The 16,966-nt window shown below is 40.6% G+C and overlaps 1 protein-coding gene across 5 annotated transcripts in view; it reads left to right on the forward strand.

Moving 5' to 3' along the window:
• JADE1 (jade family PHD finger 1) overlaps positions 1 to 16,966 on the forward strand; it is a 155,467-nt gene that overhangs the window by 35,313 nt on the left and 103,188 nt on the right. For all 5 annotated transcript variants that reach the window (XM_077476896.1, XM_077476892.1, XM_077476895.1 and 2 more), the window contains exon 2: positions 13,360 to 13,438. In XM_077476896.1, the coding sequence (XP_077333022.1) occupies positions 13,360 to 13,438 (79 nt within the window). The remainder of the gene's footprint in view (positions 1 to 13,359; positions 13,439 to 16,966) is intronic.

Genomic DNA, 16,966 nt, shown 5'->3' on the forward strand with positions numbered 1-16,966 from the left:
TGGAACTTCCGCTTTAAGTGATGGTGACCCCCTGGCATGTTTGTGGTAGGGGGGAGGGGGTAGGTGAGTGGATATCCTCTTTAGAGGCATCCAGCTTCACTGCCAGGGATGCATTAAAGTGGATGTAAACCTAATGTCATCCTTTCTAAACTACTGCCATAGGGGTTATCTATAAGGCCTCTTTCACACGGGGCGGATCAGTGCTGATCCGCCCAGTGGATATCCGTTTGCTCAGCAGGGATCGCCCGAGCGATTGCGGTGCTCTCCCCTATGGGGGATTGGGTGATGACGGTCCGCAGAGTCTGTCATCACCCGATCCGCAGACGGATGGAAAAATAGGTTTTTCCTCCGTCACTTTTTCGGATCAGAGCAGGTCAGATGTCAGCAGACATGTCACCGCTGACATCAGACGCTCCATAGACCTCTATGGAGCATCTGTTCAGGCGGAACTGACAAGCGGCCCTGTGAAAGAGACCTAAGGAAATGCATGCCTCCTGCATGCATCTTTACCTGTCAAATGTCTCCCCTCTGTCTGCTATGAAACTTGAAAAAAACTACATTTTCTGTGGGTGGGTCTGTTTGGAGCTCGGTGGGTGGAGTTGTGATGTCAGTAGACTCCCCACCCACCTCTGCACTCCCCTTGTCAATATGCATATTCTCCTGTGTATTTCTTACACTGAACTTCTGCTATGATCACTAACATCCAGTGAAAAGACAGGAAAGAAACCACATGACTTCAGCATGCCCAATCATGCTGAGGTGGGGAACATCCAATCCTGGCAGAGCAGCAGAAGAAAGGAGTGGGAGGGAATTAAAAAAAAAATGCATGTCTCTTAAGTTAGTGCATGAGATTTAAATCGCTGAATAAGAGGATTGCTCAGAGATGGAATAACACTTTGTGGCAAGACTGGGCTCACATGATAGGAAATCTTATACTCTACATTATGACATCCACTTTAGGTACAAAAACACAAAGGTTTACTTTACAACACCTTTAAGCTCGCCATAGATGGGAAGAATGTCAAGCAAAATTTTTTTTGTGGGTTTTTCTGTTAATACTGAGATTCATTTTTGACCGTAGTGATGAAGTTTTAAAAAAAAAAAAAAATAATTCTGGAACAAATGAATTTCCAACAGTGTATGTGGTTTTCGTTTGGTAAAAATCCATTCATTCTAAAATCAAATGTTAAATGCAAATTTAAATATTTTGAAAGGCACTCAGATGTTCTGAGAAATTTCCTAAAGACTTTTCCCAAGAATTTTCATTCAAAATTCTATCCATCTTTGGCCAGCTTTACGCTCGGCTGTCTCTGTTGTGGCTTTGTGTTGATCTTTGGGTGAGCTTGTGACATTGTGTCCCTGCCTTTTTACCTCCCAGACGTTATGCAATGCAGTGTACTTCAGAGGACTGAGACAGACCAATCAATGAACAGACGGGCATTATTCCTTGTCTTGCTTGACACTAGTTTGGTTTCATTTCTGTCCAGGTTTTTATTTCCATTTTAAACCCTGAGGTTGATCAGGACGTTGCAGTGAAGACTATCCCTCCCACCTAGCAGAAAGTTTTAGAAAGGTACGAGGACTAGATCATTCTCCAAAAACAAAGCAGGTTAGAATCTTAAAGAAAACATTTGTAACAACTTTGCTGTGAGTTGTTTTCTGCTGGATCAGCAGGCTTCATCCATTTAGATGCAGTAGTTTTTGTTCTAATAATACCTTCCATCACAGTCCACTGTTAGGGAAGGCATCAAAATGCACTGCAGTGGCATCCTTTGCCATTGTATGGTCTAGCCCAGGGGTAGGGAACGTCGGCTCTCCAGCTGTTTTGAAACAAGTCCCATTAGACATTGCAAGACCCTAACAATCACAGGCTGGTCTAGCCGCTCAGGTATTGGAGTTTAACATTTCCATGGATTCAGTTTTTTTTTATTTTATTAAACATTTGCTTAAATGAGGAGACACATGTAGGCATAGGTAAAAAAGGGGCGCTAATGTCATAAATTTACCAAATATAAGAATAAATGAGGATAATCCATTAATGGCAGAATCTATTGGTTTCATACAGTATCCCTAATTAAAGACTTTATAAAGGAGCGATGAAACCAATGAAACTGAAATCAGAAAGTGTGTGCATGTTTGTGTTTTATAAGGTTAAGGTTTATACCCTTCTTTTATTTTTTTTCTGTCATAAAGGTGTTGCATTCTGTAACCCAGTCTATTAAACATGGGACAATTTTAAAGCAAGGTTTGAAAACATTGGCTGCCACCAAATACTGCCTGTGTAGAGTATTTATTTATTTATTTCATGCCCTGCTCACACGTGAGCGATGCTGTTGCGTCATCCATTTTTTATTTTTTGCGTGATTTTTGTGGTGCATTTTTGGAGCTGTACCATTATATTTGAATAGGCCTCCCTCCAGTTCAAAAACACACCAATGAAGCTTGTGTACCACATTTTGGGACTGAGCCAGGTGTTTGGCATTGGGGGTTATTTACGAAAGGCAAATCCACTTTGCACTAAAAGTGCAAAGTCCACTTGAAATTACACTGCAAGTACACGTGGAAGTGCAGTCGCTGTAAATCTGAGTGGTCGATCTGAAATGAGTGGAAGCTCTACTGATCGTATCATCCAATCATGTGCAAGCTAAAATGCTGTTTTTCATTTTCCTTGTATGTCCCCCTCAGATCTACAGTGACTGCACTTTCAGTACAATTTCAAGTGCACTTGTAAATGAATTGTTTCGTAGCAAAACTCACTGCTTTTGAGGTGCCATTAAGAAAAGATGGCACCGCAATTAAATGCAAATCCACTTTGCACTACAAGTGCACTTGGAAGTGTAGTCTCTGTAGATCTGAAATGAGGGGAAGCTCTGCTGATTTTATCATTCCATCATGTACAAGAAAGAATGCTGTTTCATTTTCCTTGCATGTCCCCCCCCCCCCCCCCCCTCAGGTCTACAGCGACTGCACTTCTAAGTAAATGAACCCCCAGGGATTTGTGAAGGCATAGATTGTGCTCAATCACCTACCTGATGCCAAGAGGTGCATAATATCCAAGGGAGCACCTCAAATTATTTTTATTCCAGTGTCCCAATGCATTGAATCGGACCACAATTGGCCCCTTTGTTCAAACATTTTTATTTAAAAAAAAAAATAAAAAAATCTCTCTCATACACATTGTTCTCAAGACTGGACTTTTTTTTAAATTTATTTTTTCTGGTGTAAATCACACAGCATTTCACATTTTCAGTCCTTCTAATCTAAATTGGTAAAGCTTTTTCTTTTTTTTTTTTTTTTTTTTTTTTTTTTCTTTTTTTCTTTTCTTTTTTTCTTTTCTTTTCCCACCTGAATGACTATGCAACAGAAAATGTGCTCGCTTACAATGAATTAATCACATTTATGCCCCATGTACACGGGACGCTGCTAAGTGTACGTTCAGAGGCAGTTGGACACCTTTTTCAACTGCCCCTGAATTCATTCAATGTTATCAGAGGTAACCATGTACACAGTCCCGCTTGTTGCCGTTTTTAGGCAGTTACGTTTAACAGCGTTTCTTCCAAAGGAAAAAAAATCGGTTCAGATGCTGAAGATTTCCACGTTTTCCACGTTTTCAGATGGTACCGGCATTTAGACATGTTTTTTCGTTTTTTATAAGCGTTTTTAAAGGTACCCTATATTTCTGACCTGAAAAGACAAAAATATGATGGGAAAACGATGAAAAAAACGCAAAAAAAAGTTTAAAATGTTACTTGCGATGATTCATAGACCATATATAGCCCTTGATGCAATGTACATAGTTAGGTTGAATAAAGACACCAGTCTATCCAGTTCAACCTGAGTGAGTGTCTAAAATTGTCCCTATGTTCAGATTTGACCAAGATGAGCCCACCATTGAGCTTGACCCGGACTTGATATATTATAAAAAAATTAAATTAATGTTTAAATTTACATAAAATAGACAATATTATTATTTTTTGTAATTAAAACAAAATAACTTGTATATCTGGAAAAAAATCCAATAAATATATTATTAAAAAAAATTGCCAACAAAAAAGTTGTATATTATAACCGAATTAACGTCTGCATTTGTATACAATTTGTCAGTGCATGCAGCTGTACGTACATGTTGGAAAAATATCCTACAGACATTCACTGCGCAATCAAACTCTGACTCTGGACCTCGCACGCAATGTTCTACGTCGCTTTAGCCTCATCTAGAGCAACGTCAGGAGAACTTCCTCACATATGCTCATCATGGGATCCATTGCAAAAAAAAGCACAGAAATAGAGGCAAATACAAGTATACGGCTGCACTCTGGTCAAAATGGCTGAAATAGTTAAATAACAATGTTTTTTTGAGCTTGGGGAGTAATTTAATGAGGTTATCTTAATAAAAGCTTCTAGACACAAATGCAATGAAACGCAGCTAAACGTGGCAAAACGGGCGTTAATTACGTTTTTATAGACGCTATTTTCAAGTTTATTCAGAGGAGTTTGCTCCAGTGTCCCGTGTACATGGAGCCCTTAGGCCTTATGTACACTGCTGCCGCTAAACAGACAGACATTTAGGAGCAGTTGGGCATTTTTTTGCTCCTGAATTCTCTTCTGTTATCTTATCAGTACATGTACACAGGGTCATTTTATAGTCGTCTCTAGGCAGTTGAGTTTTTAGAGGCATTTTTGGAAAGCACAATGAGTTCAGATGCTGAGGTTAGCGGCATTTCAAGCAGCAAACGTATTTTTGTTTGCTGCGTTTTTTTCATTTTTGGCTCTTTCAAAGGAAATATTTTTTTTTTTTATATATATATAACCTCGCAAAACAGACGTTTTAAATCGGTTACTATATCTGTCAAGTTAAATCGTTCAGGAGAGGTTGTAAAAACGTCCCGTGTACATTGCATTAGGCACAGCTGGCATTTGAGTTTAGAAGTTTTTTTTTTTTGAAACGCAAAAAAAAAAAAAAAACTGGTTCAAGCGGATGTTCAGGGGCATTTGGAACTCCAAATGCCTGTAACAGCTTGTAAAGATTGCTAAATGCGCGTTTAGCAGCGTTACGTTTAGACGTTTTTCATTTTGGGGCCTCATGTACACTGCTGCTGGTAAACAGACGTTTAGGAGCCCTTAGGCATTTTATCAGCTTCCCTGAACTCGCCTGTTATACACTGCACTCTCTTCTCTCGCAGAATGGCTGAAATAGTTGTTAATTTACATGTTTTTCCTGCTTTGTGGACATTTGGGAGGGTCTCTGAGGTTCTGGTATGCCTTTTTTGTCTTGCATTACTTTTTTTTTTATTTTAATTTTTTTTATTTATTTTTTTTGTGGGTTTACTACCATTTTAAAGCGGTATTAAATACAAAAAAATGTAATGTATTCGTCTACAATTTTTTAGATGTGTTACATAGGCATTGAGTCAAACAATGCTCCTCAAATGCCCTTTGGGGTTGTGGGTTTTTTTTATTTTTTTTATTTTTTTCTCTATAGTAAATTGGGAAATGACCATTGATGCTTTGAAATTTTGCAATGAACCCAAAAATAAAAATGGCGTGTACTGCAGCTTACTAATCCTTAGATGTAGTGGCTGCTTTCAAAAGAAGTCACCATCTCTAAGAATTGGTGAGCTGCAATTTAATACATTGTCGTTTTTTAAAGTGTTTGTAAAGCTAAGGTTAGTTAGTCAAAAAAAAAAGTCGTCATACTTACCTCCACTGTGCAGCTCGTTTTTTGGCCGCGCTAGCTCTCCCGATCGTATGACCCCCTAGGAGAAACGCTCCTGGGAGGGTTACCTTGCGGGCGCGCTCCTGAGTCCAGCTTTTGCGTCCATGAACACAGACTGCTGGCCTCGGCCCTACGCCCGCGTCGTTGGATTTGATTGACATCAGGAGGCATGAAGGTGAAAAAAACACAAGGGTTTACAACCCATTTTACCCCCCCCCCCCAGCAGTAATCCCGAGTCTGGCTCGGGTTGGGATTTTACTAACAGGAGCGGTAACCCCCGAGCCAGACTCTGGATCGCATCGCTGGATACAGGGAGAACACAGTGAGAATTACTTCCCTTGTCCCCTGTCCAGCGACGTCCTCCGCGCTGTGTGATCGAGCTGTCCTCGCTCGATTCACAGTGCCGAATGCCGCCGAGCTCCATTCCATGCAGCGCACGGGAGCGGGGAACGGCGGCAAATTCAAAAAAAGTAAAGACACAAAACACACACAGCACTGTAATCTTACAGATTACAGTACTGTATTAAAAAATACACACCCCCTTTGTCCCTAGTGCAGGGCTTGACAATTTGCTTGGAATCTAGGAGCCAGCTTAAAAAGTTAGGAGCCAGGTCGGTAACGGCGATCCGACCTGTCCCTGCCTGACATGGAGACGATGAGGGGAAGATAGCGCCGCAGCCCCCCCCCCCTTTTTTCCCTTAATTAAAATAATTTTTTTTTTACCAAAAATTATATATATATATATATATATATATATATATATATATATATATATATATATATATATATATATATATATATATATAATATATATATATATATATATATATATATATATATATATATATTATTATTATTTTAATATATATATAATATAATGAGAAGCCATTTACCAGCCACCACACTCACCGTTGGGCAAAAGGCGCCAGATGACGCCCGCAATCACTTCCTTCTCTTCACTTTGGGAAGGAAATGGGCGGGCAGTGGAAAACAGGCAGGGAGCTTCACTCCATTAGGAATTAGCATTATTGGAATAGGGTGTAATTTTCTACATCCACCACAAGATGGTGCCAGACTACCGAAAGATTTTAGAAGGCCGCAAAGCCGCGGCCTCAATTACTGGCCGGCGCGGCCCGATACAATTGCGCGGCGGAGTTCGGGGTCCAAATGGAGACGGGATACCCCAGCAGCGTTGCCCCAGTCGCCAGGACACGAATTCTAGGCGCAAATGCAACCAGGCACCCTGGGTTTGTCGAGCCCTGCCCTAGTGGTCTGTGCAATGCCCTGCATGTACTTTTATATTATAAATACTGTTTTTTTTCTTCCTGAAATTTGGAGATTGTCCATAGCAACCAAAAAGTGTCCCTTTTTCAGTGTTTTAGGATTTGATTACATTATTGAATAATTTTTATTATTCTTCATTATATTATAAACTTTATCATACCCGGGATGTCTGCTAGAATCTGGTTTGAACAGATTTAAGAGAGTTATTCCTAAGAATTACAGGACTACAATATAAAACGCCAAATTTCCATGCAAAATGATTGTACCGCTTTCAGCACCTAAAACCAGACTGAATCATACCGCCAGGGAGTTTGATACCACATATGGAAGTATGATGTAGATAGGGATTCTTATGAGTTCCCATTGAAAACACATATTTCAATAACTTATAGATTGCTGGTAGTTGGGGTACTATATTAACCGCTTCTGTACCCGCACATTTACTGTGACAGGATGGCCTGGCTGCCTAAAAACAACGTACTTGTACATTGTGTCTCCTTCTGGGTCTGCGGGCACACGTGCTGCCAGCGACCCATTCCTGCTGTGATGGGACACAGCGAGAGCCAATCAGTGGGTTTGGTGCCCGCGCTGTCTGTGGAGACCCGCTGATCGTTGACAGAGGCAGAATGGTGGTCTACAAGGCAGACCACCATTCTGTCAGAGTAAAATGGAGCTCTTGTGGTTCTGCTAAGCAGAAATACGGATCAGTTTTCCTCCGGTTAAGTCACCCCCCCTCCCACACAGAAATCATTTCTAGGGGCACACTTAACCCTTTGTCCCTGTTGTTAACCCCCTACCCTGCCAGTGTGAGTGCATTTTTTTTTTTTTTTTATTCATTTTTTTTTTTTTTTTTTTTTTTTTTTTTTTTAGCACTGTTCCCCAAAAAAGCATCACTTCGTGTCCCATTTTTCTGTGCAATGTCGCAGTCCCCGCCTAAAAAAGGCTGATAGTTTTTAGACACGATAACTCTTGCGCTTATTGGGATTTTTTTTTTTTTTTTTTTAACAAAAACATGTAGCAGAATACATATTGGCCTAAACTGATGAAGAGATTAGATTTTTTATTTTATTTTTTTTTATTATTGGATATGTTTTGTACTAGAGTAAAAAATATTATATTTTTCAAAAAACATTTATTTTTTCTGTAAAGATTTTATTGGTTAATTCAAGCGACGTTACAGAAATATCAACAGGAACAAGTATGAACAATGATAACAATAGGGTTGCAACACCCGCGCGTAACAATCTCCCATCACAGTAAGGCCCCTTGGGTCTTCTTGCATGTAAAACAAGCCTCTTTTTCATGCTATAAAGCAGGGGTCTCAAACTGGTGGCCCTCCAGCTGTTGTGAAACTACAAGTTCCATCATGCCTCTGTTTGTGGGAGTCAAGCTTGTAATTGTCAGCCTTGCAATGCCTTATGGGACTTGTAGTTTTGCAACAGCTGGAGGGCCACCAGTTTGAGATCCCTGCTATAAAGGTTCCTTTGGCACTTGACCAGATGCTTTTATGGGATAATGTCTTTGTGGATGGCATAACTTCCCTATAATCCCATCCAAGGAGATAGAAGGTCGTGGGAGCTTCAGGGTTCCTATTCTACTCCTGCCCAGCATCATGTGGGAGGGGAGAATGGGCGGAGGGGCCCACCGCTTAGCAGCCTTCTCCCCTCAGTCAGGTTTGAATTACCACAGAAAATAAAATAAGCAGAGAGAGAAAGGAGGGGAAAAAGGTGGGGAAGAGGGGAGATCGGGGGAAGGGGAGGCTCACATATTCGAGAGTAGATGTCAGGAGAAGGGGTAGGGGAGACCACCAGCTACCCTCTCCATCTACATCCAGCCTTTACCGCCTGAGATGGCCCCTAAGTCGTAGTGTTTCCGTTTATGTCCATATCGGGGACTGCCACCAGACCCCATTTAACCATTGTCCTGCATTAGGTCTTCATTGTCCTGCATTAGGTCTTGGTATCCTGGGGAGTTCCAGTAAATTAAGCCAAGTTTCCCATGCATTAGAATAGGTGGATGCCCTGTCTTGTGCAATATGGATCAGCTCCTCTATCGCTGCAATGCGATTGATCCATGTCACCCATTCTTTCAGTGAGGGCAGAGATGTCGATCTCCAGTGAACTGGTAAGCATAGCCTTTGCGGCATTGATCATGTGCATTGCCTCCGACTTATAGTATCCTTTTTTAGGTATATTGGACAGGTGTAGGAGATACTGTGCTGGTGAATACTCTAGCAGGCGCGAAGAGATCGCAGTCGCCACAGCATGCACCCTACGCCAGTATGGCTGAATCAGTGGACACTCCCACCAATGTGAAGAAAGGTGCCTCGGTCCTGTTCACACCTCCAGCATCGATCTGTCATAGTCGAGTAGAACTTGTGGAGTAGGTCCGGTGTTCTATACCATTGTGTTTTTAATTTTGTACCCATTTTCCTGGGTGTTCACATTTTAATGATCCTTTGTGTATAAACCAATGGACCCATTCCCCGCTCTTTTTCTCGATCGCCCTGCTCAGCTGAGCTTCCCAAAAGGCATGCTCTACATGCTTAAAATCGTGGGGTTCCTTGACCATTGAGGCATAGAGCGCCGAGATCACGTGCCTCTGGGAGATGCGCTAGAGCACAGCGATTCAAAGGCTGTAGGATTTTTTGTGAAGTTTTCCCTTTTGGTTGGGTTGTCTAGGAAGTGCTTCAGCTGACAGGCCAGGAAAGGAAATGATTTGTTTTGTAATAAGGCAGCAAGTTTGCTTTGGTAGAGAAATCTGCCTCTATAGAAGAAATGTTTGGCTTGCATTTCTGTGTAGGGCCACTCCGCCTCCAGGTAAGATCTGTCCATCCCTGGTGGGAACTCTGGATTTCCCCTAATGGGAGTGATGGTGCACTCTTTTGGCTGAGATTGCATGGGCCTTACAAGCCCTATCGAATGCCAGAAGCGTAACGCCCACAAAAGGATGTGATTGGACTGCAGATGGTGCATGTTCCCTAGCATGCCAGGGGATGGAGTTGAGCTCAGCGCCTGTAATCAAATGTTCCAGACGCACCCACCCCTTACAATGCTCACGTATCCGCCAGTCTACCACCTGTGCTAGATGTACCGCCAATAATACCTTTGCAGGTCCAGGAGACCTATGCCTCCATCAGTTTTTGGTAGCACTAATTTCGCCCAGCTAATGCGCACCCTCTTGGATCCCCATAAGAATGACCTACACATTTTCTTATATGCTGTAAAGAAAGAAGGTGGCAATTTGATCTGGATCGTTTGTAGCTTATATAGGATGCGGGGAAGAATCATCATTTTTAGGATTGCCGCAAGTCCAAACCAGGATATTGTGGGTATATCCCATTTAAGGAGGTCCTGTTGTATATTTTTCAACTCGGCTGTAACATTTCTGTCATATAGCGCCTTTAACTCGCTAGGTAGTTGTATACCCAAGTAAGTAATTGCATCCGTCTTCCAACGGGAAAGGGGAAATTCTCTTGGCATAAAATGCCACTACTCTGGAGGGCAATGACGCGTTAAGCGCAACGATTTTGAGTAGTTTATTTTTAGGCTATGAGATGAGTTTGAATTGGTCAAGCACCTGCATCAGATTGGGCAGTGATGTCAAGGGGGATGAAAGAAAAAGCAAGACATCGTCTGCAAATGCTGCAAGTTTGTATTCCCTCTGGTTCACCTCAATGCATTTTGTGAAGATATGAAGATATATGCAGTACATATCTGTATACTACTCAGAGTTCCCCTTCAATATAAGAATGTATTTCTTTGTAAAATGTTTCTGAATTCTTTTGGTATTTATTAAATCTTGCAACACATATGTTTGTGTATCTTGCTCTTCTGGATGACATGAGATGTCCTGCCAGTTGAATTGGTCAAGCACCCTGCATCAGATTGGGCAGTGATGTCAAGGGGGATGAAAGAAAAAGCAAGACATCGTCTGCAAAAGTTTGTATTCCCTCTGGTTCACCTCGATGCCTTTTATGTTTGGATTGGCTGGTATACAACGTAAAAGCGGTTCCAAAGTGAGGATGAAATTATTATCTGGTACTGTTATGGATGGGTAAGGCTTCCGACAAGTGGCCGTTGACTCATACTCTGGAAGTAGGATTTGTGTACAAAGCACCAATGAATGCTCACATACATACATTTTCCCAGACCAATGGCTTCCAGAACTGCGTCCATGTAGTCCCAGGCCACCCGATCGAAGCCTTCTCCACATCCATCGCCAGAAAAAACCTGGCATTGAGAGATGGTAAGCCAATGGTGTAGGTTAAGGGCCTTAATGGTATTGTCCCTGGCTTCCCTGCCAGGAACGAGCCCCACCTGGTTCAACCCCACCCAGGCCGGTACGTGTAAAAGACTGTTGGTGAGCATTTTGGAGAATAATTTCACGTCTACATTAATAAGTCCGATCGGTCGGTAGTTTGCTACCGCCGTGGGGTCCTTATTTTCTTTAGGTATTACTGATATGTATGCCTCCAGTAGGCTTCTGGTGGAGTTATGGGGTCCTGAGAGAGAATTGAAGGCTTTGAGAAAGCCCGGCGGCTTCTTCTTCTTCTTCTTCTTCTTCTTCTTCTTCTTCTTCTTCTTCTTCTTCTTCTTCTTCTTCTTCTCTTCTTCTTCTTCTTCTTCTTCTTCTTCTCTTCTTTCTTCTTCTTCTTCTTCTTCTTCTTCTTCTTCTTCTTCTTCTTCTTCTTCTTCCTTCTTCTTCTTCTTCTTCTTCTTCTTCTTCTTCTTCTTCTTTCTTCTTCTTCTCTTCTTCTTCTTCTCTTCTTCTTCTTCTTCTTCTTCTTCCTTCTTCTTCTTCTTCTTCTTCTTCTTCTTCTTCTTCCTTCTTCTTCTTCTTCTTCTTCTTCTTCTTCTTTCTTCTTCTTCTTCTTCTTCTTCTTCTTCTTCTTCTTCTTCTTCTTCTTCTTCTTCTTCTTCTTCTTCTTCTTCTTCTCTTCTTCTTCTTTCTTCTTCTTCTTCTTCTTCTTCTTCTTCTTCTTCTTTCTTCTTCTTCTTCTTCTTCTTCTTCTTCTTCTTCTTCTTCTTCTTCTTCTTCTTCTCTTCTTTCTTCTTCTTCTTCTTCTTCTTCTTCTTCTTCTTCTTCTTCTTCTTCTTCTTCTTCTTTTCTTCTTCTTCTTCTTCTTCTTCTTCTTCTTCTTCTTCTTCTTCTTCTTCTTCTTCTTCTTCTTCTTCTTCTTCTTCTTCTCTTCTTCTTCTTCTTCTTCTTCTTCTTCTTCTTCTTCTTCTTCTTCTTCTTCTTCTTCTTCTTCTTCTTCTTCTTCTTCTTCTTTCTTCTTCTTCTTCTTCTTCTTCTTCTTCTTCTTCTTCTTCTTCTTCTTCTTCTTCTTCTTCTTCTTCTTCTTCTTCTTCCTTCTTCTTCTTCTCTTCTTCTTCTTCTTCTTCTTCTTCTTCTTCTTCTTCTTCTTCTTCTTCTTCTTCTTTCTTCTTCTTCTTCTTCTTCTCTTCTTCTCTTCTTCTTCTTCTTCTTCTTCTTCTTCTTCTTCTTCTTCTTCTTCTTCTTCTTCTTCTTCTTCTTCTTCTTCTTCTTCTTCTTCTTCTTCTTCTTCTTCTTCTTCTTCTTCTTCTTCTTCTTCTTCTTCTTCTTCTTCTTCTTCTTCTTCTTCTTCTTCTTCTTCTTCTTCTTCTTCTTCTTCTTCTTCTTCTTCTTCTTCTTCTTCTTCTTCTTCTTCTTCTTCTTCTTCTTCTTCTTCTTCTTCTTCTTCTTCTTCTTCTTCTTTCTTCTTCTTCTTCTTCTTCTTCTTCTTCTTCTTCTTCTTCTTCTTCTTCTTCTTCTTCTTCTTTCTTCTTCTTCTTCTTCTTCTTCTTCTTCTTCTTCTTCTTCTTCTTCTTCTTCTTTCTTCTTCTTCTTCTTCTTCTTCTTCTTCTTCTTCTTCTTCTTCTTCTTCTTCTTCTTCTTCTTCTTCTTCTTCTTTCTTCTTCTTCTTTCTTCTTCTTCTTCTTCTTCTTCTTCTTCTTCTTCTTCTTCTTCTTCTTCTTCTTCTTCTTCTTCTTCTTCTTCCTTTTTTTTTTTATTTGACTTTTTTTTTGTCGTTTATAGCGCAAAAAATAAAAACCGCAGAGGTGATCAAATACCACTAAAAGAAAGCTTTTTGTGAGAAAAGGACCTACATTTTGTTTGGGTACAGCGTTGTAATTTAATTAAAACCGTATTGCAAAAATGACCTGGTCATGAAGGGGTGAAACCCTTCCGGGGCTGAAGTGGTTAAATAAGCCTAGTACAAATACTTTTAAGAATCCTTTACAGCAGCTTAATTGTTTCTCGTTCTCTGAAATGATTTTTCATGTAAATTTTTTAATTTCTTTGGAACAAGGAGTTAGATTTAATGAACGTCTTATTTTGTGTCTCCCTTGTAGGTTGCCAGAGGTATCCCTGTGCAAGCCATGAAACGTTCAAGACTACCCAGTAGTAGTGATGATTCAGATGACAATGCTAGTAAGTTAAGTTTTTGGTTACTTTTTTTTTTTTTTGCTACAAAAAAAATTATATTCAGGTAATAACCTTTACCAGTTAGTAGTATGTATTTTAAAGGGATTATAAAGTCTAAACATTTTTTACCTTTTTAATGCATTCCTTGCATAAGGTAAAAAATGTTTAGGTGTCAACATCGCTCCCTCAGCCCCCCTTTTTAATTGCATGACACCCCTTTGAATCAACGCTGTGCATGTTGGCAGATCACTTCTCCAATCACTTCAGGGTCTCGCTGGCTTTGCTGGGTCACGGGGGGCCATTGGCTCCCAGTGCTGTCAGGCAAAGCCAGTGGGGGGATGGGGCTGAGTCCCTGTGTCTGTCAATGGACACAGTAGAGGGAATCTGGTACGAGCACGCACGAGTGACCCCATGGGAAGCCGCACTGGACAGAGAAGGGGCCAGGAGTGCCGGGCGGGGGGACCCAAAAAAGAGATCCTGGCCGCTCTGTGCGATTCCATTGCACAGTTTAGGGAAAGTATAGAGATGTTTGTTCTTTTATTTACCTTTTATAAACTCTTTAAACAAACTAACTTCAGCTAATGGGATTAATACATGGTTGTATAATAAATATTAGAGCTGCACCATTCTGGAAAAAATGAGAATCACAATTTTTTTGCTTAGAATAAAGTTCACGATTCTCGGCATAACTTTTTCACATTACACAAAAATATTGGGCTTTACCTTTTTTTTTTTTTTTTTTTTTTTACCTTTCTTTCCTGCTTCTTTGCTGGGCGGAAGCGACGTCATAACTGTTCTTAAAGGCACATTTTATTTTAAAGATTTTTTTTTAAATTAAATTTATTTATTTTTTTTTATTTTTTTTATTGCATTTAAGTGTAAATATGAGATCTGAGGTCTTTTTGACCCCAGATCTCATATTTAAGAGGTCCTGTCATGCTTTTTTTTCGATTACAAGGGATGTTTACATTCCATAGGAATAAAAGTAACACAATTTTACATATGTAAACGGTGTTCACATGTGAGGTATCGCTGCAATTGTTAGAGCGAGAGCAATAATTCTAGCCCCAGACCTGCTCTGTAACTTAAAACATGCAACCTGTAGAATTTTTTTTTTTAAACGTCGTCTATGGAGATTTTTAAGGGTAAAAGTTTGTCGCCATTCCACCAGTGGGCGCAATGTTGAAGCGTGACGTGTTGGGTATCAATTTACTCGGTGTAACATTATCTTTCACAATATAAAAAAATCGACTAACTTTACTGTCTTATATTTTTTAATTCAAAAACATTTTTTATTCCAAAAGTGCACTTGTAAGACCGCTGCGCAAATACGGTGTGATTTTATTCTCTCTGATCCGATTTCTGTCCGAATTGACAGCTCGCACTGCGATATGCGAACCGATCTGGGATGTCATTAACTCTATAGTGACACCCGCAACTGTTTGCATATGGCAGTGTGAACTGCCTGCGAGTTGTATGCAGTGCTGGAACCCTGTACTGGATTTGCACAGGTTCTCAAATCGCAGCAGCGTGAACCCAGCCTTGGTCACCTTTCTAAGGGATGGATCCGCTGGATGAACTCCACTAGCTTAGCGGGCGATCACTCCGTTGATCCCTGCTGAGCAGGCAGATGACGACAAGTCCTTATCCGCAAGCCTGTCAGTTTTCATCTGACCTCATCCGCTGGACTGATGCCAAACATATCGCCATCCGTCTGATTTGACAGCTCTCCTCTAAAAATCCCCTGTCCATAGAAGTCAATGTGGGCCACTCAGATTCACCTGAATCGAGATCGCGATTTTTATATATATTTTTTTTTCCCTGTACCCTCCCTGAAGTACCCGCATATCTTGGGCTACTTCAACTTTTTTCCTTCCCCAAATTTTCTGAAATGTATACTCCCAACAAAAACATCTGCATTGAGGAGTTCCTCAGACTGAGTATCAAACCCATATCCCCCTGTAAATGTACCAGATATGAAGTAATGGAATATAAACTTTGTGAGAAGGGCACACATATGAATTCTGCATTTACAAAGGGGGAGAGACCAATCTGGAGCTCCTGGATAGCAGTGGAAAACTAGAAAAGTCTACAATTTCTGGGGAAATTTTGTGAAGTGTTCTTTCTCCACCTACTGGAGTGGGCGGAGTAACTGGGTGGAGTGGCTTGAGTAACTGTTGTGTGAAAAGTGTTAAAAAGCTTAAAGCGGGAGTAAATTTCGTCGCAAAAACGATAGTTCGTGAACCATTCAGCTGAATGTTCCACAAAGTAATAACACACCAATCGGGAACAATCTGCACGTTTTGGTATATTACGGTCTATGTAGTGTAAAGTTGTGGGAGGACTTAGGGTGGTAAATTTGGCAAGAATAAGATGTATGTGAGATAACCGTAAGTGGTCTTGCTATGCAAGAACACTTATCTGTACAGGGATACCACCTCAGTGTGGACAATTTCTATCAGTGTGTCGCCTTTCTGATATCCTTTTCTACAGCAAGCGGTAGCATGTAGTACAATGTAACAAAATTGCAACGGCTTTCCGCAAAGACTGGTATGATTTTTTTTTTGATTTGCCATCTTCCAGTAACTTGCGGCAAAAAAAAAAGAATCGCTATGCCTCTTAAACAATATCTTGGTATTTTTACTCTCCAAAATGTGGTTATTTTGTGGGCATCACTATTCTCCTGGTGCTGTACGGCAATGTTCTCAACTCCAGTCCTTCAAGTACCCCCCAACAGGTCCTGTTTTCAGGTTTTCCATTATTTTGCACAGGTGATTTGATCAATGTCTTAGTAATTACCACCGCTGTTTCATCTGAGGGAAATCATGAGAACATGACCTGTTGGGGGGGTACTTGAGGACTGGAGTTGAGAAACATTGCTCTAGGGCAGTGATATGCAATTAGCGGACCTCCCAGCTGTTGCAGAACTACAAGTCCAATGAGGCATAGTAAGACTCTGACAGCCACAAGCATGACACCCAGAGGCAGAGATGGGACTTGTAGTTTTTGCAACAGCTGGAGGTCCACTAATTGCAAATACCTGCTCTAGGGCCTCCAACAATGTGAAATATAGCCAGGAAAAATGGGTGTATATCTTATGTCACTAAAAAGCCTAAAGGTGCTTCTTTGGATTTATGGTCTCCTCTACATGACTAGGCTGTGGAAGTCTCTCATATGGTGTCCCCTTTCCTGGGGGGAGTAGCCAAATGGGTTTTGGCATGTAGTTCTAAGCATGCCTTTGCTGTGTTGCAAATATCTTGTTAATTGCTAACTTTGTGTAAAAAAAAAAAAAAAAAAAAAAAAAAAAAAAAAAAAAAAAAAAAAAAATTCTTTCCAAATTTTTTTTCATAAACTTGGCAAAAAATGTGACCCTCAAAAGACATGGCATGCATTTTAGTAAACGCGTTGAGGGTCTGCTTTGAAAAAATTGGTTTTATAGGAATTTCTCCTGTTCTGGCCCTTCATGGCCTCAAGAAATATGATAGGTAGTTAGAAAATTTGGTTGGTATTTCATGCCTCGTGAAAGCCCGAAGG

This window comes from Lithobates pipiens, unplaced genomic scaffold (genome assembly GCF_037356315.1).
Source record: "Lithobates pipiens isolate NorthernLeopardFrog02 unplaced genomic scaffold, aLitPip1_a1.2 Scaffold_13, whole genome shotgun sequence".
NCBI lineage: Eukaryota > Metazoa > Chordata > Amphibia > Anura > Ranidae > Lithobates > Lithobates pipiens.